Source organism: Melopsittacus undulatus, chromosome 2, assembly GCF_012275295.1.
Source record: "Melopsittacus undulatus isolate bMelUnd1 chromosome 2, bMelUnd1.mat.Z, whole genome shotgun sequence".
Classification (NCBI taxonomy): Eukaryota; Metazoa; Chordata; class Aves; order Psittaciformes; family Psittaculidae; genus Melopsittacus; species Melopsittacus undulatus.
This window is the reverse complement of record NC_047528.1, coordinates 60639486-60664599: the sequence shown is the minus strand read 5'-3', so window position 1 is coordinate 60664599 and position 25114 is coordinate 60639486. Positions and strand designations below refer to the sequence as shown.

The 25114-nt window shown below is 40.7% G+C and overlaps 1 protein-coding gene across 1 annotated transcript in view; it reads left to right on the top strand.

The window, feature by feature from the left end:
* GAS6 (growth arrest specific 6) overlaps window positions 1-24766 on the top strand; it is a 38584-nt gene extending 13818 nt beyond the window's left edge. The window contains exons 4-15 of the mRNA XM_034060170.1: window positions 474-536; window positions 4324-4446; window positions 5977-6096; window positions 8189-8314; window positions 9453-9574; window positions 10597-10715; window positions 11120-11309; window positions 16359-16523; window positions 18028-18196; window positions 19819-19991; window positions 20690-20918; window positions 24180-24766. Coding sequence (XP_033916061.1) covers window positions 474-536; window positions 4324-4446; window positions 5977-6096; window positions 8189-8314; window positions 9453-9574; window positions 10597-10715; window positions 11120-11309; window positions 16359-16523; window positions 18028-18196; window positions 19819-19991; window positions 20690-20918; window positions 24180-24331 — 1751 coding nt within the window. The 3' untranslated portion in view covers window positions 24332-24766. The remainder of the gene's footprint in view (window positions 1-473; window positions 537-4323; window positions 4447-5976; window positions 6097-8188; window positions 8315-9452; window positions 9575-10596; window positions 10716-11119; window positions 11310-16358; window positions 16524-18027; window positions 18197-19818; window positions 19992-20689; window positions 20919-24179) is intronic.
* Window positions 24767-25114: the final 348 nt, after the last annotated feature.

Here is a 25114-nt window from a genome sequence, read left to right as displayed (position 1 = left end):
AATCTCCTTATCTTAAAAATAAAAACATGTGTTTACTTATTAAACCATTGGCTTACTCTATTGACTGTATCATAGTCATGGCACCATTCTGTTTTTTGTTTGCATTTAATATGTGGTACTTAAGATCACAAATTATGACAGTTTGAGAAAACTCCATGTGCTTTTGAGATTTTTTAAGAGATTTAGTTGGTCAGATTTGATGAGCTACTAACATGCTTTTAGAATCGTAGTAGCATCTGGTTAAGTGATCATCCTTTTCAGATGGCTTATAACTCTACTGTACACCTGAGCTAAAATGTTTTAGTGAACTTGAGAATTTTAAGGCATCTGGGAGATAATAAAATTGCATCGATTTTGCCTCCGTTCTCCAAATCCTTGCTCAATGAATCAGCAGGTCAGGTATCATTTGACACACTTTGAACAGCTACCATGTCATCATTATAATAATAATAATTTCATTTTCTGTTCTTCAGCTTGTATTCAGAAATATGGGTCGCCGTATACAAGGAGTCCTGATTTCCTTACATGCGTTCATAGTAAGCACTTTCATTTTGTATATTGTAGTTAAATATTCTTTCATTCTACTTGAAGGAGTGGGACCAGCTCAGCCATCTCCATTTTTGATAGTATTTTAGTAGTGGTCTTCCTATTCTGTAGGCATGAGACTCCATATCACTTCTCCTATTTGAGCAGCAAAACCTGTCACCACCTCACTGCTGTGTTTCAGTGCTTTGGTATTTTATGATGCACAACATTTCTTTCCCACTAATTTCGCAAGGTCTGAATAAACTGAGAAGCAAGAGGGAAGAAAAATAGGATTTACCATAACATTATACACTATGCTTGGCCTTTTGTTGTCTTTCCTATTAAATAGTACCCCTGTTATAGGAACCTTAATAGCTTACCCCTGTTAAGGAACCTTAAAAAAAATCTTTATATCAAACACAGGCTTGTGTCAGGCTTCTTCACAAGGATATTGGTTTCAGGCATCAGGTGACTGCTTTAAATACCGCAACCTTTACAAATTCAAATCAATTTGGAAATCAAACTGTTATCTTTGTAGAGGGGAAAGGGGTATATTTGTTCACTGCTAACGCTAGAGATCAGAATGTAATGAACACTTCTAATACCTTCCCAGGTCCCTCTTGAAGCTTAGCAGTGCTAAGGTATAAAGCTGCATAAATGTTCTAAAAATGTTCTGGGAGAAGATCAGTTCACATGGGGAGGAAATCACATGCGTGTTCATTTATTTTCATTCTTACCCCTCTTGTTCAGTCTTTATTGTGACCAAACTTGATTAGTCATGTCTTCATGCCAGTGTTGCCAAAGGAGCATCAGGATTTAGTCAACCTCTCATGTTTATAAACTTCATTACATCAGTTTCTGAAGAGTGAATTCCAAGGTTTGTAAGTGGTATGTGAAGACTTGCCCTCATATAATGCAGCTGTATCAGTGACAGATGTTCGCATCCTTCGAACTAAGAATTCTAAGATCTATGGTAGTCACGTCAGCTGCAACATGCCAGGTAGTTCAAATTGGGACGTAAGGCTGAATGCTTCCTTTTTTTCATGTGTGTGGCACAGTGAAGAGGCAGGAGTTTCTGCTGAAAATGAGATTATCAATTGGGAACACTTGTTCCAAACAGCTAATCAATGTTTTAGAAATGTAAGCCTAAATGATAGTGATGAAAAATAAAAACAAAATAATTGTTTTTAGGGATTTTTGCCCTTTGCAGATGCAGTGGTTTGGAACTAAAATTATAATATTTTCTCTCATTAAAGTATTAAAAAGGCTGAGTTTTGGCTAGCCATTGTCAATTCAAGGGAGAAGTAATGGAGAAGGAGCTTGAGACACACTTGGAAGAATGACAGGCTTTGTGCTCGGCCAGCTCCAATGTGCCTCTTAATTCTTCACAGATGCTGCCAAAAGGGTCTGCAGCGCTGTGAGGCTGTGCCTACAAGACACATTTAAATTTTGTCTCTTAACAGCCTTTCTCCTCTCAAAATAGGATACTGGAAGGCTTTTTTAATCTGGCATTGCAAAGGCATTGCACAATCTAAGGGCTGGAGGGTGATCAACTAGACTAGTTTATACTAGAAATAGGATAGAAATTTTAGCTGTGACAGTAATTATATAGCTTAGCAGAGTATTTGAGGATTCTCAGTTTCATAAGATCTTTAGATCAGGGTTATGGGTAGGATTCAGCTCAGGATTCAGAGAGGTAGATGCAGGTGTTTCCAGCATGGGTGCCTACATGAGCAGTATTCCCATCACAATCAGTGGAGAGGTAATCTAGAAGGATTTCATTGACCAAACTGTGTCTGCTCTGGGAAGAGCTGAATTGTTCTATGGACTTTGTTTGTTGTACTGACTAGATCTCTACTTACTGCAATGAGAATCTACAACAACTGCTTTGCAGATAGATGCTTACCTTACACACAGGTACCTGTACTTCCATCTGCAGATCTGCAAAGATGTCAACCAGGAATTAAGGATTTGTCTGGAAAATTCCACAGAATTTTTTTAAAATGAAGCTGCATGTGACCTTAAAAAGCACAATGGAGTTTTTGTTAGATCATAAGTGTCTGCTTTTCAATAGTGAGTGCCATAATCTTCACAACTTGTAATTTTCCTGATGAAGTTTTAATTTGCACTATTTTGTCAAAAAGTAAATTGGCAGCACAGAGTAATAAACTGGAAGCAGCAAGTTGTGTACTTAGGTAAAGCCTTGTTTCCACAGACTTCAAAAATTGAGCTGGTAGTTCTATCCTCTGTCTGCACTTAGCTATATGTGTGCGATGAGAAATAGCTCAAAATACATTAAAAGGTCATACTCTTAATTACTTCTAAAATCTGTCACATAAATGAATGGAAACAAAAGCCCAATTTTCTCTTGTGGTGATTTAAATGAGGAGCACCTTCTGCAAAGCTGGCAGAATTACACAGCTATGAAGCCACCAGGAGAGTATAAGCCTGTGCCTCATGTTCTCAAGCTCTCATAAGAGGAGCAAACTATACTGGTGCAGTGTTGTTGTGATAGAAATGTCTGAGGTTATTCCTGCCATTCACCATGGGTTGCCATAGAGTGGTATTCAGCTGGGCAGCATTATTTCCATCTGGCTCTGCAAGGCACATCAGAATCCAGTTTGAGAGAAAGAATCAGAAGCTTGAGGATAAACCAGATAAGTCATGCATAACCTTATTGACTTGTTTTGCTTATCAAGTGACTTTGAAAACACTGCCATGTCTGGGAGGCTTAGATTGTGCTGCTTCGAGATTTGGTTTACTATACCTAAACCATTCTGTTTACTGTATACAAATTTTGGTCTGTCTAGGAAAAGAAAGATGCTAATTAGAGCTTACTCTGCCTTAACCTTTCCTCTCCTTGCCTGACTTCTCCACTTCCAGCAGTGTGTTGTCTGGGCAGTGATTTATTGGGAGGTATTCCAGCAGGTGTATGTTCAGACAGCCTCTGTAGCTGTGTTTTCTTTTGTGTGGCCTGGCCCCTTTTTTGTTGGGACAAGGGTATTCCCTTATCCTTCCTTTAGCTATCTCTGCCAGGCACTGTGCCTGGGTCTTTTGCAGATAGGTGGGTAGGTAAATTTGGGCAGGTGATGTCCATTTGTTAAACAGTTACTTGATAATTTGATATTTGTTCCTCCAGTCCTCCCCAAAGTGTGGTGACTGTCCTGTTGCTGCTTTTCCATGGACAAAATCCAGTGTGCTGTCTGTAAACTGGATTAGTGGTTTGCCATTTTTATGCTGTTAACACATTGGTATTTCTTTTTTTATTCTCATTATGTGCAATGAAAAAAGCCTAAATTGGGCAGCTCTGACAAAATTTTCAGGTATAAACCTTTGCTAGCCACAAATCTATCAGCCCTGGTAAGATCCTCAGTTGAACTACTGGGAGTACTTTAAAAGCAAACTCATCCTTCCTTGAGTACTTATTACTTTAGTTGCTACCTGCTTTGTATTTTCTCCAAAGTAGGGAGTGTGAAATTAACTTTCTTAAAAATAAGCTACTTTGAATTGCTTCTTTCAGGGTGTGCCCTTCAGATATGGGGTGGTAGCTCATTCCCTTTTGCAATGAAATGAATTCCACTGCATGTGCTCTACAAAATTCCTGGCACAACTTGTTCAGTGTGTAAGCACTAAGAATTAGCTTCTAGTTTTGCCAGGTGTGAGCATTTCTGGTAGTGATTCCCCTTTACTGTTTAAGCTTCCTGACTTTTAATGAGAGTGAAACACCTAGTTGTTAGTAACTTCAATGTATTGTTCTCATTTTGTTTATTTGTGTTTTTTATTCCTTGTATAAATCAGATTTGCCAAACCAGTGTTCTCCTGATCCTTGTCACAAAGAGGGGACTGTCAAATGTGAAGATCTCAAGGGGGACTTCTATTGTGAATGCAAGCATGGCTGGCAGGGAAAAACATGTGACAAAGGTAATCGGGTTTCATTATCTTTTATACTTGTAATAAACATGTATTGGGTTTTGTTATATTCTCCAATAGTCACTGATACTGCACAATTTGAAAGTCACAGAGTTGAACCTGGATTGCATGTTTTTATCGTGTGTGAATCAGGTAACTTTCACATCAACATTTTTAGACATTAATAGATCTCAGCTTGGTCTCGGCAAGGTACTCTAAGAAGTTATGCTCCAACTTTCTGTGTCACCCCTCTGAAAGAGGCAGAAGAAGTAGAGTTGGAGTGGCTTTTCAAGCAAAACTGCAGCAGCTGCTGCTGTGAACCCTAATGTAACAGATCACAAACTGCAGAGACGGAGAAGCTGGCCCATCTTCCTTTCTATCATGCCTGCAGTGGGAATGGTGACTTTCAGCAGTCAAGTTGGGGTCTGAGTCTGATGATACACAAACCAGTGGAATTAATCTGTTAAAGCCTCCTTGCTAATAGGACCTTATTCCACATCTGCTTAATTCCAGTGCGTACTTGGATCACCTCCAAAGAGAATGTTCAGGCAGAAACTATTTGTGCAAGAAGTTCCAGGTCCCCAGAGGGATTTTCTGTATTCCCTTATGAAATACTGAAGTTATCTTCCCTCCCTTTGTTTTCTGGTTCCTTTTCTAATTCTCTGCCTGCAGGGTTTCCTGTTAGGGCCACTGCTTTTCTGCCTGCCAATATGAAGTTATTGCCAGAAATCACATTCAGCCAGTACAGAATTGTGGCAACCAAAACAGCAGGAGAGCCAAAGCCTTTCCTTCTGATGTAAATATTGTGGGGAGATTATAGCATCCCTCATGAGCAGTATATTTAAGCATTTGAGACAGTTGGCTGATCAGTATACAGTCAGCTTTGAGAGCTCAGCAGCTGATTAGTCTGAAGCATTTCCCCTTTTTTTTTTATAAAATGCCACAAAATGTGTTGTTCTACCTATCAGCTATCTCCTGAGTCCCATATACAAGCAGGATATAATGAGCAGGTAAGGCAGATCAGTGGTGTAATCCAGGCTCTCCTGGATCTAACAGGCTTTTGCTGTGAATTCCTCTGGAGCATGGTTTAGATGACAGTGCTCAATAGCTGTGAACTTGAAGTTTTTTGTCTTCTCATGAGTTCTGTAGTAGTAAGGATTTAGTGTTCTTGTTTTATTTAAAACTTTAATCCTGAAGTTATTAGTCAGAGTATAATTTCAAAAGTTAGTTATGATATAAAATACATTAGTTATAATTAGTTTCCTTTTCTAAACAGTGACTGAAGATACTCTTCTGCATTCTTAGAGCTGTGAAGGAGATACTCAGTTACAGTTCCTTCTGTCTTTGTTTTTGTTAAATGAATGTCAAGCTAACTTTCTTGAAGCGATTGAATGAAATCTCTGTGCTTTTTGTAACCATCGTGTTGCAACTGTAACAGTGTTTCTTGTTTGGTCTTTCTCTTCCCCAACACCTATCCCATTCTCACCCTGCAGATGATTTACAGAGGTGAAAAGCTGACTGTGACACTTTTTTTTGATGTAGATATTGATGAATGCAGAACACAGAATGGTGGCTGTAACCAACTCTGCCTCAACAAGCTTGGCAGCTACCGTTGTTCATGCCTCAGTGGTTACACTCTTAAAGACAGCAAAACCTGTGAAGGTAAGCTTTGATGAGCCTCTCAGCTTGCTTCAGTGGATGCTTAGTGACTTGTGACTCTCATTTCTGAGAGCTGGGTAGGACTGAGCAGCCCTATTCTAATTCCTAGCCCAGCTACCAGAGACTAGTTGGTAGCTCCTCTTAGCCGGGTGTTCCAGCCAATGGTACATGCCTGGGCTTGTCAGCAGTCACACCATGCTCCTTGCCAATATCATAACACAGGCATGATTCACAGAGGATTTGTGGCTTGGATTTTGCTAAATTGGTTTAGCCGATCGGTCCTCATATCCTGACATTGAGAGAGGGAAGGCCTGGCCAGATGTGTTGTTATGATTCTTTCCAATCTCATGCTGTTGTAGTATATGAGCCATTTGTGTGTTTCTTATTTTACTTTCTAAATTTGGATATGTGCAGCAGCTAATGAATTCAGATAGTGCAGATGGATAAATTCACTGCAACTGAATATTAATATCTGTAGAAAGGCCCTAGTGAAGGTTGGCAGCTATTTTACATAGCAGCTGAGAACAGAAAGTGAGGATCTGAAGTATTTGATTGAAACTGCAGAATGCATTTACATAACCAAAACTTAAGCAACTGAGATTTTAAAAGTGTTAAGAAACTGCATGCTGAGGCAGACTTGTTAATGATCACAGGTGGCTGTTGAAGGTATGTGTATCTCATGAAGAAAGAGGCAAGTCTGTGTATGTACCTTCTACAGATGGATGTGATGACACATTTGTAAACAGTTTGCATACCCGATCTGAACAACATCATTAACACTACCAGCAAAAACACGAAAATCAGTTTTTTCTGTCACTTTATATAAATAAATGTTATTTATTTTATTTCTGTCACTTCCACTGTGAAAAGTGACAACTCTGTAGATTACATGGTATTCCTTTCTAATGGCAGCAGCCACTTAGAAGAGCTAGCCTCATTTCAGAATTGTCCTCTGGTGCCAGTTGGCATGGACAGGTGGACAGAGAGTGGGCTCACAATTACATTTGCTTTTATATGTATATATATTTGTATAATACCCTAGTACTGTCTACTAGAGCACTGTAAACCTAGTGTATAAGCATTCTGCAGCTTCAGCATGTGACCCTCTGTTTGTGAGGTTACTGTCAGCTGTGGTTGATGCTAGCTGAGATTTATCATTGCATTTCAGTTTTCTTTCAGATTTACTCCTGTCATTATGTGCACATACCAAAAAGTTAGGGTTTGTCTGTTGATTTTTAGACTATGTTACATAGCATACTAAGTAGACTACCGTCGGCCAGTTCACTCATGCATGGAACATGTAATTGTAGTTTTAACAAGTCCTAGAAAGCAAAAGTAAATATTATACTGTCAGTACACTGCAAATGTTTTCTCAACACCAGGATTTTGCTGGGTATTAGTTAAAATGTTAGAAAAACACTTATTTGTTTTTATGGTCCTCCAGTTCCAGCCTGCTGCCTGCCTTCATGATGAAAGCCCACAACATCTCTCAGACATAGAATCATAGAACAGTTAGGGTTGGAAAGGACCTTAAGATCATGACTTGTTCTCTCTGACAAATTGGGCTGCTTCAATTCCCCTTTGCCACTACAGATCAGAAGATTTAGACCTTAGTTTTGTGAATACATGAAAAATTACTATTTGCCTGTCTGAGGAAGGAGAAGAGAAATCTGTGATGCTCCACAGGCTGCATGTTCCTTCTGTGTTTAGGTAAAATGCATACTCGCTATTCCTCAGTTCCTGTTTTTTTTTCTGTTTGCTGCTTTTCCAATCTCTTTATTTTCTGCCCCCTGAGTGGAGTGGGGTTTTTTGCTTTGTGGGAGTTGTTCTGTTTTACAGCTTTTCTCCTGGCTTGCTTTGCATTGATTTTTCAAGTAGTGGTTAATGGCTTAAAGAAAGAAAGACCAACTAGTTTTGAAAGCCTGAAAGTCACTTCTTATAGCTAGCTAACCCTAAAGGTAGAGTCTTACAGATACTCTCTTTTTTAGTTATCAAAATAACAAAGGGCTCTCTTGACCCTGAGCACACTCCAGTGTGTGAACACAGTGTGATTACACTCCTCTAAAGTCATGTTATTTAATTGCTTGTTTTGCAGACATAGATGAATGTGCAGCATCAGCAGACATCTGTGGAGAAGCTCATTGTAAAAATTTAATAAGTTCATATGAATGTCTTTGTGACGCAGGCTACAAGTACAATGATGTGAAAAAGACTTGTCAAGGTAAGGTCATGGCATAACACCATGTTAGCATTTATTGCACGATTCAAAGCTGTAAGACCCCAGAAATTTAATTTCAGACTTCAGTAAAAACTTCTAATAAAAATCTTGCTTATACACTGGTTTTCTGTTCCCTTTCTGTAGCTGTGAGTTTGCAGTCATCCTAGTTCATTGAGTTTACAGTCATCTTTGATGACTTGAATGAAGCTGTGTGAGCCAGAGCACTGAGGTTTCTTGAATTTACAAGTACAAGACCTGGTAGAAGCTCAGAAGCATCTGTGCGTGTTGCTGTCTCTCTTTGTAGGACAAGAAATGTTACAGAGCAGTAGCTGTTGTTCTTTCAAAACCTGTCTTGTGATATTTCACTGAACTAGGACTTTAATATGCATTGGAACCATGCACAGTTCTGCTGGCTACACTGCCTGCAAGCTTTCTCAACCGAGTAAGTTTTGAAAGTGTTCCAAAACTAGCATTGTTCCCTGCCTTTTGTCTAAGTTAATATAATGACTTGAATCACAAGGCACACAGCCCTACCAGGCTGTAAGTGTTTATCTCTGCCTGAAGAGATCCCTGTGGGCCATCACCATTTGTTTTCCTGCATTTGTTTGTGAGAGGATAGAAACAAGCCAAACACACACACACACACAAAAAAGGAAAAAGAGAAAATAACAAATGAGAAATTCACCTTTTACTTTGCTGAGGATCCAGCTGCTGAGTAGCAATGAAGCAAGCAGTCCTTAAGTTGAACCTGAGTTGAAGGAGCAGGAACCATTCAGCACAGGCATACCAGAAGGGGCATGAGGGACATGAGGGGAGGAGGTCTTGTCTAGAAGTTAGAGGCCACGGCTCTGCACCAGCAGACAGGGAGTTGAGCTCTGCTTCCAGCCTTCCCACTGACTTGTTGTGTGTATTTGGGCAGCTGGAATCTGTCTGTGAAAATAAATTTGTGCAGATGCTAATTCTAACCCTTCCCTCCTATAAAGATACAGCATAGGGTAAGTACTGGCTACAGAGCACTTGGCCATGCTCAAATGACAGGTGCTACAAAACAGCACTGATAATGTTTTTTTCGGTCAGATGATTCATGTTTAAACAAACTCAGTTGGTGTTTTCTCCTCTCTTACTTGCTGGTTTTGTGTAGATATAAATGAATGTGAAGAGAAGCTCTGTGAACAGACCTGTGTCAACTTGCCAGGGAGTTATACCTGTCATTGCGATGGCAGAGGGGGAGTAAAACTTTCCCAGGACATGAATACCTGTGAGGTATGTTGGTCTACATTGCTGTAACTGCAGAGCAGCCCTTTATTTTACATTGCAGTTAAGAATAACAGATGAAGCTCTGGACCAAAGCCATCTAAGCTGAGTAACCAGCAGGAGAGTATCATATTGGCAAAGTCCTGTGAGCTGGTGACAGTAGTTCTCCTGAAAAGAAATTTCCTTCTGAAAGTCTCGCTTCTCAGGCTCCTCCTGTCCCCATTCCAGAAAGAAAATGCCAGTGATAGCCCTGCCACCCTCTGTTTGGCTATGGCTGCACAAGCTTTTCTGTTTTAGACCCGGTAGGACAGTGCGAAGGTCTCAGGGTGGATGGTGTAAGTTATGGATCAACACTTGGCACTTGTGGGTGTCAGGATGATGGAGCTAGGGTTTTTTCAGTGATATCCAGTGATAGGACAAGGGGCAAGGGGTGTAAACTGGAGCATAGGAGATTCCACGTTAACATCAGGAAGAACTTCTTTACTGTAAGAGTGACTGGAACAGGTTGCCCAGGAGGGTTGTGGAGTCTCCTACATTGGAGATATTCAAGGCCCGCCTGGACAAGTTCCTGTGTGATGTACTCTAGGTTACCCTGCTCTTGCAGGGGGGTTGGACTAGATGATCTTTCGAGGTCCCTTCCAACCCTTGGGATTCTGTGATTCTCCTCCAGGCATTTGGGGTGGATGGGCTTCAGTGGCACAGGCTGCCTCCACACAAAACAACCAACAGCAAGTTCTTAGCATATGTTTTGTTGCAGGCAAGATGCTGCAGTAAAAACTTTATGCAGTACCTTATGAGTATGATTTCATTTTGCAGCAGGAAAACATTCCTCCAAGGCAGATAGGGGGGAGGAGGAAAGGAAAGAGGAAATGTTCTCAGTACCAAAACAACTGTATTTTGAGAGTATAAACATTAAAATGCCCTAACCTACTATGTGAATAGCGACTACATGAGAAAATAAGCGGAGGCATACTCTGTGATTCTGTTTCTACTGTGTGAGGAGAAAACTCAAAAATATGTTTTGATTATAGAACATAATACCATGTGTGCCTTTTGCTGTTGGAAAGAGCGCTAAATCTATGTACCTGGGGAGGATGTTCAGTGGCGCTCCTGTCATCAGGCTGCGCTTCAAAAGAAAACAACTGACGAGGTGAGGACAATTTAGAATGACAGTCAAATGTGCCATCTGGCTTTAATGCATGCAATGGAGTTAAGTTGTACTGGAGTACAGTAACAATTAGTCCTGTCATCATCATTATTTGCTTGGATTATGGAGTCCTGTAAGGCAAAACATTATTCAAACTAGTAATTGAGAAAGGTAGCCTTGACCGCAGAGCTCCTAGGATAATTACTGCAGTATAGTAATGTATTCTTTATTGTTGACACTATTTTAAAACCCGACTTCACAACTTAAGTCTTTCAGGAGTGCATTAAAAGCTAGTGTGTTTTAACAGAGCTTTATAACTGCTAGAGTTGATGCTATCTGTATGGAAAGTACTTTGTGGTTTTTGAACTCTGCATAACTAATTTATTTCTTGGCACCTGTGCGGTCAGACTTGTGGCTGAGTTCGACTTTAGAACCTTTGATCCTGAAGGTATCCTTTTCTTTGCTGGAGGCCATCAAGACAGTACATGGATAGTGTTGGCTTTGCGCAAAGGACGGCTAGAGCTGCAGCTGAAATACAACGGGATAGGCCGCGTGACCAGCAGTGGACCGGTTATCAACCATGGCATGTGGCAGACGGTGAGTCCAGACCACTGCTGAGATCTTACCCTTTCTTGGCTTGTTCCTGATAGGCTCTGTGAAGTGCAGCTAGACTTTGTGTATTCTTGAGGAGATGCTTTTCCAACCTACCTACCCATTCAATGCATGCCAGTACATTATACATTCTAATGTGAGAGTGGGATATTTTTCTTAATAAATTGGATTACACTTTATATGCATTACAAACTAGAGTGCATCACTAATTTGCACAACCATAGCAGATGCAGTGCCTTTGAGATGCTGCAACGCTCAGCTGACTTCACATGAGTTTGAGAAGATGCCCTCTGTGTGAGTGCTGAAAGAAAGTAAGAGGGAAGGAACTCCAGATGTTTTAAGGAAGTTTCAAAGGGTGTTTGATGTATGTGTGGTTGCTTTTGTTTATTCATCTGTTTGTTTGTTTAGTCACAGGGCTTAGACTTGGCAAGTCTCTTAACCTACCCTATCCTTTTTCAAAGTCTTTAGGCTTGTTATACACAAAATAGACTATTTCCCTTGTTAGAGAGATCTGAGGTCTATTAGAACCTCTCTATTTACTAATAACATAATTCCAGCAATCTCGTGATGCTGTGCATCTTGGAGCTTGTAAGGATTCATGCTCTTTGACACTCTCGCAGAACATTTCCTGGTGATTCTGGAACCATCATGGGTGCTACCATTTGTGACAGGATCATGAAAAGCATCCTGTAGTATGAACTACAGTAGATTAGCAATTTATATATGCCTCTTCAGTTCTGCCATTTCATTTCCTTTCATTTGTTTTACTTAATTAGATTAGATCTTTTGACTTTTAAACTGATGTACGTCTTGGGGAATGGGTGGGAAATTCTGAGTAAACTCACATGAGAGACAAATACAGATACTGGTAACTGAAGTTTTTCTGTGTAAAAAAATAAAGTATATAAAAAATCAGAATTATGCATTAAGTAAAAGAGCAAGGTGGGAAAATTTTATTCCTAATGAATAAGTAAAGAAGTCCTTGAGTGAACTCACTCTCAACTGCTGACATTTGGTAATATTTTCAGCAAATGAGGTGATGTTTAATTCAGTTCCTTTGCTGTCAGTGAAACAAATTTAGATTCCAAACGGAGAGCTATAAAGGTTCAGCAAAGCTGTAGATAAAATGTATGACATGCTGGATCTCTACAGGTAGGAATAGCCTCAAGCCACTCTTACTAAATTTGTTGTAAGATTTGTTCTGCTAATTTGAGATATGGCAATTCTGATTGCCTGCACAGAGAGGATGGAGATGAAAATTGTGAAAAGCAGCACTGATGACACTGGGGTGACAAAAACCAGTCATTACCAAGGTAAACCATTTAACATGGGAGCATAACATACTTGCTAAGTGCCAGACCTCATTAGGAAGTAATTACAGACTTTCCAATGTTAGTTTTAAGGAGACAGCTGAAATGTATTATTTTTTTTTTATCAAGCAATACAAAAAATGTTCAAACACACAGATGTAATGGGGTAAACAAAGGCTGTGCTTGTTTACTGCTGGGAGAGAAAGCAGTATGATAAAAGTAACTATAATTTTTAGGCAAGAATTATTTGTCTCCTGTCAGCCATCAGTATCAGGGCTTTTATCCCTAGGTACTACCATAACCAAGAAATTGCCTGGCTGAGTTGGGGCAGCAGCACACTCTGAGTTAATGCTGCTAATGCTGTGTCTGATAGTGGCCAAAGGCAGAAGAATTTACTCACAGGGGAATGCAGCAGGCCGAAGGAGTCTTTAATCTCTTGTCTTCATGGTTGACTCACCTCAAAGACCTGGGATGCTGCTTGCATTACTGGGGTGCTTTCTCTCTTGCTGGGGTGATTTCTCCTTTCTCTGTTCTAGTTTCTTGTCCCTTGACTCTGTCTTGCAGGTTCTTTGTTTCCTTCTGCTTAACATCCAGTGTCACTCCTGTCTCTAAATGCCATTTAAACTATATGGCTGAGAGATCCACCAGTCTCCATTTTGCCCCCTCCCTCATTTTAACTTTTTCCTCCATCCAGTATGGCTTTTAATTTGGGAAGTCCTGTGGGGAGGGGTAGCTCTTTTTTTACCTGTCTCCTTTCATAAAACATGTAGCCACACATTTCATTTTCAGTATAGACTTGTGCATACTTTTCAGCTTCACCTTCTGTGAAGCACAACCCCAAGAACCTTTAGAGGTCACAGTCCAGACTCACAGTTTGTGAATCTTAGTCTGGACTTCAGTATGCACAAGATTAAGTACTTAGTTTTGATTATACCTGGAACAATGGAGTTTGGATGCTTGGGACAACTTTATAACAGTTGTGAGAAAATAGTAATTTTACGATTTAACTTTCAGCAGATGAAAAAACAATAGCTATCTAAAAGCAAAACGTGAGAAAAACCACCAGCAGTGTACATATTTCGGTCTTTTGAGCAATAGTTGTATACTTTTATAGAAAGATGAAGGCATTTGCAAAACTTCAGGCCAGTATTTCTACCTTGGTATTCTCTCTGATGTTGATCCTTCCTAGTCTATTTTAAAATGATCATTCCCAGCATTGAAAACAGAAACAAGCAAGCCTTGGGAAGACCTTCTAATGTAGTTATTCATGTGTAATCCAGCTGGGTGAAGTGGTACATATGAACTCATGATTGCAGAGAATGCAGCATTGGCCTTCTGTTTTGTATTTCCAAAAAAGTCATAATTTTGTCTTATTTTCAATGGTTAGTTCAGTATTGCTCTGAGGACAGTATGGTTAGCAAAAATAGTAACTTACCTGTGCTGCTAAATGTCAGAATTGAAGGTTAAGCAATCAGCAGCAGATTCGTCCTTGGGATTAACCCTGTGGCTGCCAGTAGTTCCATACCTTTTCAGTGCTTCCCACTTGCCTTTCAGCAAGGAGCAGACAGGCTGGCTGTGTGCTATGAGTTATCCAGGGCATGAACCCGAATGACAAAGCTGACTGCCCTTATGGCTAACTATATGGGAACCCTTAGCTACAAGAACTTGTGTGGATTTCCCCAAGCGCACTGTGGCAGACTTCTCCTTACAACAAAAGGAGGGAATTAGAGGAATCTGCTAACTACTGAATTGCTTCCTCTCTTGGTTTGTAGGTGATGGTGGTGCACCAGCAATTAAATATAATTGAATATAAGGAACCCAAGCTGAAACTGCCAGAGGGCAGTGTGAAACAGACAGAATGCAGTTTCCTAAACTGGAATGAGTTAAGAGTTTCCATAGGGATTAACCACTTCTCCTATGGAAGTTTCCATTGTTTTGGCATTGTTTATATTGATGATCAGAAGCAGCTAAGAGCTTGGCCTAATTTGTTAAATTTCCATGTTACTACTTTCTATACAATCTAATAAAATTTCAGAGGGCCCTGAATTTTGTGGCCCTGAAAGTTGCAGGATTTCTTCACAGGCAAGCACAGTATGGGCATTGCTGCAGCCAGCTTTTCCCCATTCCTGTTTGCCCCACCGCTGCAGGAGGAGCAGGGAGATGATGGTCTGTGCCAGCTCCTTGTGGCACTTCATACCCCAGTGAATTAGGGCAGTGGTGACAGTGCCACTGATGAGAGACATCCAAGTGAGGTAGCCAGTGTGGCTGGGCTGTGGCTGCCAGGACCTGTGGTCTTCTGCTCCCACCCACTGAGTGGACATTACAGCCTGCCAATGCCCAAAAAAGCCTGTTTGAGAATGGCCTGTGTGACTCCATGGAATGCAGTCAGGAGGTGTATTTGCCACTTAAAACAAGGAAGCTTCCGACAAGTAAATTCATGTCCTGGAGGATACAGCAGAGAGCAACATGCCAGGTGTAAACAGTGTTTTAGCAATGTAAACCATATGGTACTAGAATCCACAGGAGAAGAAAATGTTTGACAGTTTGAATAATCTTTTCAACTACCAAATTCACTTAATCTTCATTACTGAAGACTGCAGTCCAGACTGTCCAGGTATAAACCTGCTCAATGCTGCCATCCTTTGTTACAGCCACAGAGTGAGAGCTCAGCATGGCTGATTGAGAGAAACACTTTGGGAACAGCTGCTTTCAAAATGTAAAGAGAAAGACACGATCATGTCATGGCCTACTAGCAGAGAGGGGGAACAACAAATCTAAACAGCCACTCAAGTAGATACTTGGTTCCATACAGTGGCTCAGTGATGGAGGCAGCATCTTCGTGTCCCACGAAACAAAGCTGTACAGGTGAAGAGTGAGTAGGTGGGAGGGAGTGCTGCGCTGAAGGTTATGGTATAGCAGAGGTGCACTCCTTTCTTCTCTACAGGAAGAAAGTGGTTGTCTTCTGCTAGAGCTGCAGAATACCCTGTCAGTAGCAGGACCCAGGTCCCAAGGCAGGGAGAGCATCTTGCTGTATGTCAGCTTTGTGCTTCACCTCCTCACCCATTGCGGAGTGGGCTGCCATATAGTGCTTCTCTGTGCAGCCTCATCATAATTAAAATGATAATTTTTTCTTTTTTGAAATTTCAGTGGTGATGGGATCTTCCTGGAAGTAGCCCTTAGAGACAGGGAACTAAAACTTACAGTGACCTTTTGAGAGAAAAATTACTGCCTATTACACATTTTATTACCCTCTCAAAAATGGCATCTTCTGTCATTCTTTTTTCAGAGGTTAATATTCAAAGACTGTGGCTGGAAGGCTTCTGCATTATCTTCCACTGATCCAATAAAAGATATCTGTCTTTCCAGCTTTTCCTTTCACATGCACTTGCAATAGGAAAATTCTCTTTAATAACTCCTTATTCCATTTACATTTTGTGTAAAGCAGCCTCCAAATGTCTTGTAGTTAATCCTCTCATGTTTTTGTGTGTCTGTTTTGAAGTAGCTGGGCTGTCTTCACCATTACAGCAACTCCAGGCTGCTTTCTAGAGTAAAGATTTACATATCAATGTGGGATGTAACTTAAAAGGTAGACAAAGAGGCTTGGGGACAGAAAATATTTCTCCATCTTGGGCATTTCACTGGTGGTGTCTGTCCTTTAGTTGAGGCTGCAGATATTAAGTTCTTTTTATACTGAATTATTCTATTTGCAATTTCATTTTTTCAGATATCTGTTGAAGAACTCGAAAGAAGTTTGGTTATAAAGGTCAACAGGGATGCAGTTATGAAAATAGCTGTCTCAGGGGATCTGTTTACTCTAGAAAAAGGGCTGTATCAGCTGAATTTGACAGTAGGAGGCATTCCTTTCAAAACAAAGGACCTTATTCTACCAGTAAGTATAGCACTTGTTTTGCACTCCTGAAGGGCTTGACTTCATCTTCTCTTGGGGTAATATAGGTCCTTCCTGAGAGCAGTTCAGCCTGCCCTGAAACAGGTGGAATTATCACCTTCTGGATACAACTTTGTCTCCATTGACTATAGGGGGAGCCTAAGGCAGTAGCAAAGGTGAGACTCCTGTTTTTTGGTTGTTAAGTTTGGGTTAGATGTTTCTCACCCTTTGCCTGCAGAATTAGGATGCACAAAACTGGAACACATCACAGAATCACCCATGGTCATGCTGGCTTGGAGACCCTGAGTGGTGCTGGGGTGGTCAGTGGACACACAGCTGTGTGATGGTACCACTGTACGTACAAAGTCTGAAAACAATGCTGGAACACTTTCTGTGTTGTGATCAATGTTTGTGCTTCACATATATTGTATTGCAGGTTTGCTGCTTGCATTTGCTGTTTCAATTTAGTAAGACCCAAGGAGAAAGAGAAGCCTAATTTTTTTTATTTCCTCCTAACTCAAGGAGACAGGGCATAGGAATAAAAGCTAAGGCTCTCTTTGGGTGAGATTGGATGATTGCTGTGTTTCTGAAATAGCTACTGCTCAGGCTGTTTTGAATGTCCACAACACATAGAGTTGGCACCTTGAAACCCAAATTGGCATCTCGTTATTTCTAAATGAGGTGAGAAGCTTGCAGCTCTGATTGGAAGTGCAGCCCCTGAGGAAGGCTCCTGTTCCTCTCAAGAAGTCATTCAGGGCCACTGGTTGCCTAAAACACTAAACTTGAGGTGTGGTCTGCATAGGGGATTGAGAGCCAAAAACTCCTGAGGTTTTTATCCTGGCTCAGGCACTTACTTCTCTCTTTGCTTCAGTTAATTGGCAGTAATGGTCCTGATTTAGATGCTTTGCAAGGAGCCTTTTCTTTACATACTGTCTCACATTTTAATGCTGGCATTTGGTACAGGATAACATAACTAGAAGCTGTAAGGAACAAGTGTGTACAGAGTGATGAGCATGTCTTGTGGCTCAAGCACCCCTCCGTTAAGCCAGAAGCTAACTTATGCTGTGATCAGGTCCAACATCTTGTGTGTCATGAAGGCTGTTTGCTGTGACACAAAGGACTGGGTTTTTTAACTTCAAGTTAGCCTCCAGCATTCACAATGCAGAATTACAGGAGTTATATAGCTTTGGCCACAGAGTTTTAGAAGTTAATCACCCTAATGATGTGCATCACATAGAGGACCTAGCAGAACCAATACAATGGAATCATCACCTGCGTTAGCTAGTGCCCTTCTGACCTGCAGAGGCAAGCTGAGCTTGGGGAGTTTCCTGGGAAATGCTGACCACTTACTTGCTTGGGTTTGCAGGATTGGGATTGCCTTCAATTGTTATACATGAGCATAACACATCAAAATGATTTCTGCTGTTCAGTATTCCTCTGCACCCAAAATCACTTATTATTCACTGAACAGTAGTTTGAGATATGGTATATTGCTTTGTCTTCCTAGATAAACCCTCGGCTGGATGGTTGCATGCAGGCATGGAACTGGCTGAATGGGGAGGACTTCACTATCCTAGAGACCATAAAGATGAATGAAAAGATGCAGTGCTTTGCTGTAGCAGGACGAGGGTCTTTCTATCCTGGCCGAAGTTTTGCTGTGTTTAATCTTACTTACGGTAAGTATGTTATATTTTTCTGACCTATTGTTCTGCCATTAACAATACTTGGTTAATAAGTAGTTTAAAACCTACGCATATGCCAGACTCAGTGTTGATCAATGCAGAAAAGACTGGCAGCTGTGGATGGAGAGTAATAACTAAACTTGTGGTTCATAGCAAAGGATGACCTATAAATGATGGCTACAGCCAGTATGAATGCACCTAGCATGGATTAGGTTCTCTCTGTGTAGCTCCAGTAATGCATTTCATATCCAGCCTGGTTCCAGCTCATCCTTAACATTAGGGCCTTCACATCTCTGTCAGCAGTGCAGGTGGTTCCAGCCCTATTCACCATTTTCTGCTAAACAGGGAGGGCTGCAAGCTCCGGTGCTGTACCTTGAGTTTCTGATGGACAGAAAATCATCATTGCCTGTAGCAAAATGTCTTAGGATTGGACTCACTTTTAATCATTGTGTGGTATTAGTTACATCTGGGACAAACACAAAGCTGATAGAAGCTGAATAAAATTGGCCTAGATACAGTAATAACAAGTTTCAAACCAAACTTAGTCATACACAGAAAACACTCAGAAAGGTGCCTTTTCTTTGTTCTAGATCATTCTGGTTGTTTATATGTGCAATCAGCTGTCAGTATTTTGAAATCCATACAAATGCCAACCATATATTTTAGTTTGGCATGTAAATTCTCCTGTGCAGAAGCTTTCTGTGCATCATTATGTGGATTTTTCTGCTGTGCCATTGTAAATTAGGGAGTATCGGGTGTTTGTCATCTCACTTAACACATGGATTCAAAAGTTGCAAAGTAAAGACAAGGTGGCATCTAAAGCGCAGATGACAGCACTCAGCAGAAATGAGGCCTCAGCACCTGCATTTTCATATTTTTGTTTCTACAAACACAGTCCTCTATTTGGGGCTTTGTAATGGTAAGAACTCATTGTTTTGTATTTCAAGATGTGGTGAATGAGCAAAGCTAATACTCCAACGAAGGGAGGTTGCAGAAGCAGGATTAAACACTTTCTTTGTAGTGAGCATCACCTTTTAAACTACAAGGGCATTGCGGCAGCAAGAAGGATGCCAGAGAGTTTAATTCAGAGTTCAGCCAGATAAGTTAAAACATCCCGTGTTTAGCTTCTGAGGGGGCTGGTGATCAGGAATTTATTAGGCACATAATCAGTGTAGTGGGCCTATATCCTTTTTCCGTTTGTTTCCTCTGTGTCAGATTTGCACTTAGATCCCTCAGTGATATTTGGACAGTCAAGAACAATTAAAAGATTGGGTGCTCTGTCTTTTAACATGCTTTTGGATGTGTTGTATTGACAGCCACGGAATTTTGAATCTCTTGTATTAGAAAAGCTTAACCTTGTCTTTTGATGTTCTGAAAGGCAGCAGAATGCAGAACGTAACAAGAAGAAACTGATGCCATTTTCTTCTCTGATTTTATGTTCAGGTGCTTTGGAGTTTTTTTATTTATTTATATATATTTTTAAAGTAAAAGAAATGTGGCTATCCCTCCATACACTCATCCAAACTTGGAGCTCCTCTCCAAGCAGAAACTGCACAGCCTATCCATTTGACTTGTTTGTCCTGTGTTTGTCATGCTGCACATTTCTTTTTCTGCAGTGCAACCTATTTCAGGAAATGAAACCAAGACAAGTTGGGAAATAGAAGTAAATGCTGTGATTCAACCAGCAACAGATACCGGTGTACTATTCGCTCTTGTTACAGAAGAAGCATCTGTCCCTTTATCGCTGTCTCTGGTTGACTACCACTCCACAAAGAAACTGAAACAACAGGTACAGACGTAAGCATTTTTCTAGAGAGGGTTCCTTATTGCATCCTGGGAATCAAAAGTCATTTTCAAAAAACAGCTGTTGGTTGCAAATGTGGTCTAGGTCTCTTGGGTGGAACTGGTCTCTTGCATGCAGGCATATTTTGTTTTTCTGGCACTGACCTGTTTAATGCCATAAGCGAAGAAATACTATTCTCTGGAGCTCATCCAGAGCTCCAAAATCAGTTACAGTCCCAAAATTTCCAAAAGACAGGCTTTAGTGCCACTCCAGGTGCTGTGACAGGCCAGTTATGATGGAGTGCTGAAGCTACTGATACTCATAATAAAGGGCTAGATTCTGGCATTAGACAAGTGTAAACCAGAAATGAGTCCACTGAAACCCATAAGCCAACTTCTCATTTGTAGTACAGCAGCTCTAGTGTATTTGGCTCCAGTGCAATATAGCAATTTATAAGACCCACTAAGAATTCTTTCTGAGAAGACAGTTGGTCATGTCTTAACAGTCCCACTGGAACATTGGGTTTTTTCATCTATACAAATGAGTTCAGAACACAGTCAGCAATATTAATCAGACTAATTCTCTAGTGGCTCTGCAAAATCTTTGTAAACAAGGCCACAGTGGGGCCATCCTGCTCTTGGATATGCATGGTTAGGTATATTTCTGCTCACTGCTTCTTCTTCCTTCTTTTCCCTGCTGTCCAGTATATCATTGTGGCCTTGGAGAATACAGTTGTGTCCAGATTGGCAATAAATCTTTGTGACAAGAAGGAACACTCTGTGGACATCTTCGTCAAGAAAGATCACTTATCCCTGAGGGTAGATGGGATAGCAGGAGAGGGTGAACTAAGCATCACTGAGTTAGAGGATAGTCTGTCCATCTTGGAGAACTCTTTGCAATCAACGGTGAAGACATACTTGGGAGGATTGCCAGGTGAGCATCCAGTTTTGTAGCATGGACTACAAACTCCCAACCCACCTTGCTGAGCTGGCAATCAGGAAAACTCTCTTGATTCATTCAAGCTGGGAACCTCCTTCTCTGTTTCTGCTTGAGCAGGCTTTGTCTGCAATTCAGGGACATGTTCTTAACAGGTGTGAGGGTGCACTTGGCAATTATCTTTTTAACTTGAATGAGGATATCCTTCTGTGGACATCTGGAGCCAAAACAGAAAGAGGAGGTTTTGCCTCATCAGCGATAGGAATAGTTTATCTGAAGAATAGTTGTAAGCAGGTTCATTATCCTAAATCTGATAAAACTCATAGGAGCTAGATCACAGGCTCCTGCAGTGCTTCAGTAATGTAATGAACATGTGTGAGGGCTCCCTGTGGCGAGTACTAAGGCCTCACATTGTTTTGAGTGAAATGTGGGAAGCCCAGTGTGGTGATTCTCCCTGGCTGATGTTCTGTTTGAACTGATCACAGCACTGCACAATTAACAGATTTCCTCTCATGAGAGGGTATGTAGAGCACAAGCAAAGGGCTTACCACCATTTAAAGCTTTGGCTTTGCAGCAGCAACAGGGCTTCTTGTGAGAGGCCAGTTTGCTCTTCTGTTCTGAAGCTGGAAGATCAAACTTTCATCTGAATCATGAATTTTAGCAAAGTCTGGGGGTTTGTTTCTTCTTCTGGGTGAACTGGTTTATCAGTCTCTGCTGCTGAGAATACAATTACGGAAACACTTGTATCTCTGATGAACAGCAAGCAGTACATCCTATTTTGTTGAAAGCAGCTAAGCAAAATCTTGCCCCTACTTGCCCAAGCAAGGGAGAGGCAGCAGTGTTGGTCTCTTGGTAGGCACTGAAGCAGCCAGGCTGGAAAAGGGTTGCTGAGGTGCCACGTCTGCTTCGACACATGGCATGACTTTCCCACCATGAACAAGAGTTTACACAGCATTCATGCCAATAATGTAAGTGGCATCTAGTCACACCTAAAAAGGGGAGGCCACACACTCTGGGATGTTCACACCCTGGCCAGAGCAAGGCTTAATCCCCAGATGTGCCATTTTCCTATGTCAGATTGAACTGTCTGAGCTGACCATTGCACAATATGTGCACAGCAGATACTTTCACAGCTCAGAAGACAATCTCACTCTATCACTGTTCCAAGTTCTCTGTGGTTGGCTCAGTTTAACCATGCTGGGTGAAGCACAGGTTTTAATTAGCCAGAACTAGGTGCAAGATATCACAGCTGACTTCTGTAGCCTTAGCTACTGCTCCCTTTCAAACTGTTCTGCTCAGCAACAGGAATTTCTGCCTGTGGTCTGCTTTTGTCATTGAGAGAAACCCAACACTTGCATCAAGAAACATTTTAACTTGCCAAACAAATAAATATTTCAGCACTTTGGTTGGATTCATCACTCTGGGTTAAATAACTATACCAAATGGTCAAATCTGAGTGAGTTTGGCTTACTAAGATTTTGAAAACATTATGTTGGTTTTGGCTTTTTCCTGCTCCTGTACCCTGTGGCAAAACAAACTATAGTGGTGACACTTAATGTCTTTATTCCATTTGCCACAAATAAAGAAAGATAGACTGTGTCCCATCTTAAGTACAGGTAACATTGCAGATGTGGAAGAAATCAGTTAGAGTTTTAAGAGATAAGAGGGAACGTATACACATTTATTACCTTTTCTGTGGTATTTTCACTTCTGGTAAATCCTAAATTATATAATTTACATGATGCATAGGTGTTTTTCCAGGTAATATTTATACCACTGGGGGAAGGAGCCTGTAAAAAAGGCTTCTGAGTCTTTTTTCTTTTAATTATTTTTGGTAGTATCTTACATATCCTTCTGAAAGCCCACACATGTAACAGCAATCTGCATGATTCCTTAGATGAGTCTTCAAGCCAACACTTCAACTTCTTGAGTCAAAATTCAGTTTACATTCATGTGAATACTCCAGCAGAGATGTCCCCTTCTCTTAAGCAGACTTCACAGATGAAATTTGGTAAAAGGGGAGGAATAAGAAATGGCTGAAATTACTAGTTTAAGCACCTACCGAGCAATGGTACTTTTGAGCCATCAAGTGGAACATGTGTAGTATCTGTGTCTTATGGATCCCATGCAAATTTCTTTCTCTCACTCAGTCCTAGGGTCTGCCTGAGCTGTGTTTGATCACATCAGCTTCAAACTTGGCCCTGTATGTCTCGCGGCAGAGCCCTTTAAATTGCACATAATCTCAGGTCAATAAGACAATCTATTGTTCCAGTTGTCCTTGCTTCAGGGTAAAGATAAGGGGTTTACTTAGCTACCTGCATCACTGTGAAGTTCAATAATCTTTGAGACGTTCATTGGTTTCCATTGCACAACCAGCTTGATTGGATTGGGTTTTGGGTTGTAAATAAACTAATAACCTTTGGGGAAGTGTAGAGGACACAGTTCGTGTAAATTTTTGTGTTACTATGTTACTGTGTTGGATTTTTTGTTTTGTTAAATTCAATGTGAATATGACATTACAGGAGTTGGTAATAAGATTTACTAATTTCCTCTAGTCTGTTGGATTGTATTTAATGTCTTCCTTCCTATTTGTTTTTCTGCCTATGATAAACTGATTAAAAGTATGTCACTGGTGGATCTCCTTAAGAAAAATTAGTCTCATTAGTCTTACCAACTCAACTGATGTATTCCAGAAACTTTCTGATGAATGCCAGCAACCTCCTTGTGCTGATACATAGCATAATCACAGTAAAGATGAGTCTGGTGAGTGGTAGAGGCTGTGTATAGGAAAAGCCTTCCTGTCATGAAGTTCTTCCAATAATTTTTGGCAGGTATTTTGGAGAGATAGACAGAGGATTAGGGGAAGGTATAATGATTGCACTGATGACAAAGAAAAGGACCCAGAGATGGAGGGGGGAGAAACAGAGACAGAAAGCATCATGAATACAGTGTGCAACTGGAGTGAAGCCTTGCTGCAGTGCAGCACATGGTTTTATCAGGACTAGAGGACTTACAGAGACACAGAGCAGCTGAGGAAGGCTTTAGCCTGGGGAAGGGCTTCTGAGCACAAGAGCAGATGACATTTCCACACGTCTGGCAATGTGCTCTTGCCTTTTAGTGAGAGGGATGGGGGGGAGGTAGAAATTCCAGAGTGGAGGAGAGCTTGAAACCATTGAAGTGACAGTCATCTGAGCATAGGTAGGGCAGATATTTATTCAAAAGTAGCCATCAGAGATGTGTGTCTTCTCTTTCACACAGATGTTCCTGTCACTTCCACTCCGGTCACCGCATCCTACCACGGCTGCATGACCGTCAAGCTGAGCAACAAGGCACTGGACTTAGACGAGGCTCTCTACAAGCACAATGACATCACCTCACATTCCTGTCCTCCAGTCGAGGCGGGTCAGTAGGTACCACTACAATGCAAAAGTTTTATATTCAGAAACTTTCAGTGCTTTTCTTTTTTTAAAGATATAAATTATTCTGACCTACTGCACTGCGTGTATAGTTTCTCTTAAACACTGAAGTTATGTAGGAGCTACTGATCCTTGTGTCAGATTGATTATTGAAATACTCCTTTGCTTTGAGGTTTAAAGGTTGTAATATATTTGTAAATATTTCAGAAGACTAATGTTAAATAAGTCAAAAGTATAGAATATACCAAAAGTGAATGTTATCTTTAGTCTGTAAGAGACAGTTTTATCTGTAATGTGGAAAACCTGGTAATATATGAGTGTGGACTGGAAGAAAAATAATAATTCTGTATTATTTTTTATTAACAAACACTGCTTTCTGATTTGCAAAATATGAGAGAATAAAATATTTACATACAAGTTTTTAATATATCTGTACTGAGATTATTCTATATTCTGTTATTTGGACATAATGACTCAGGCCAGGGAGGTTGGATCTAGATGATCTTAAGGTCCTTTCCAACACTAACTATTCTATGATTCTGTGATTCTATGATGTGGAGATTGCACTGGGTGGTTGGTTCTGTTACGCTGGTTTAGGTTTTTGTTTAGAGGGGGGTCTTTTTGTGTTTATGTCAGTATTAGCTATATTCTGGGCTGGAGAGCAGATGGTTACTGCTGTTCTTTTTCCTATTTTGCTTATTGAGCAAAAAAGAGGCTATATAGCTTACTGCCTCTTTCTGGTGCCACAGATAGAAAACCCACTTGTGACCTTTAGAA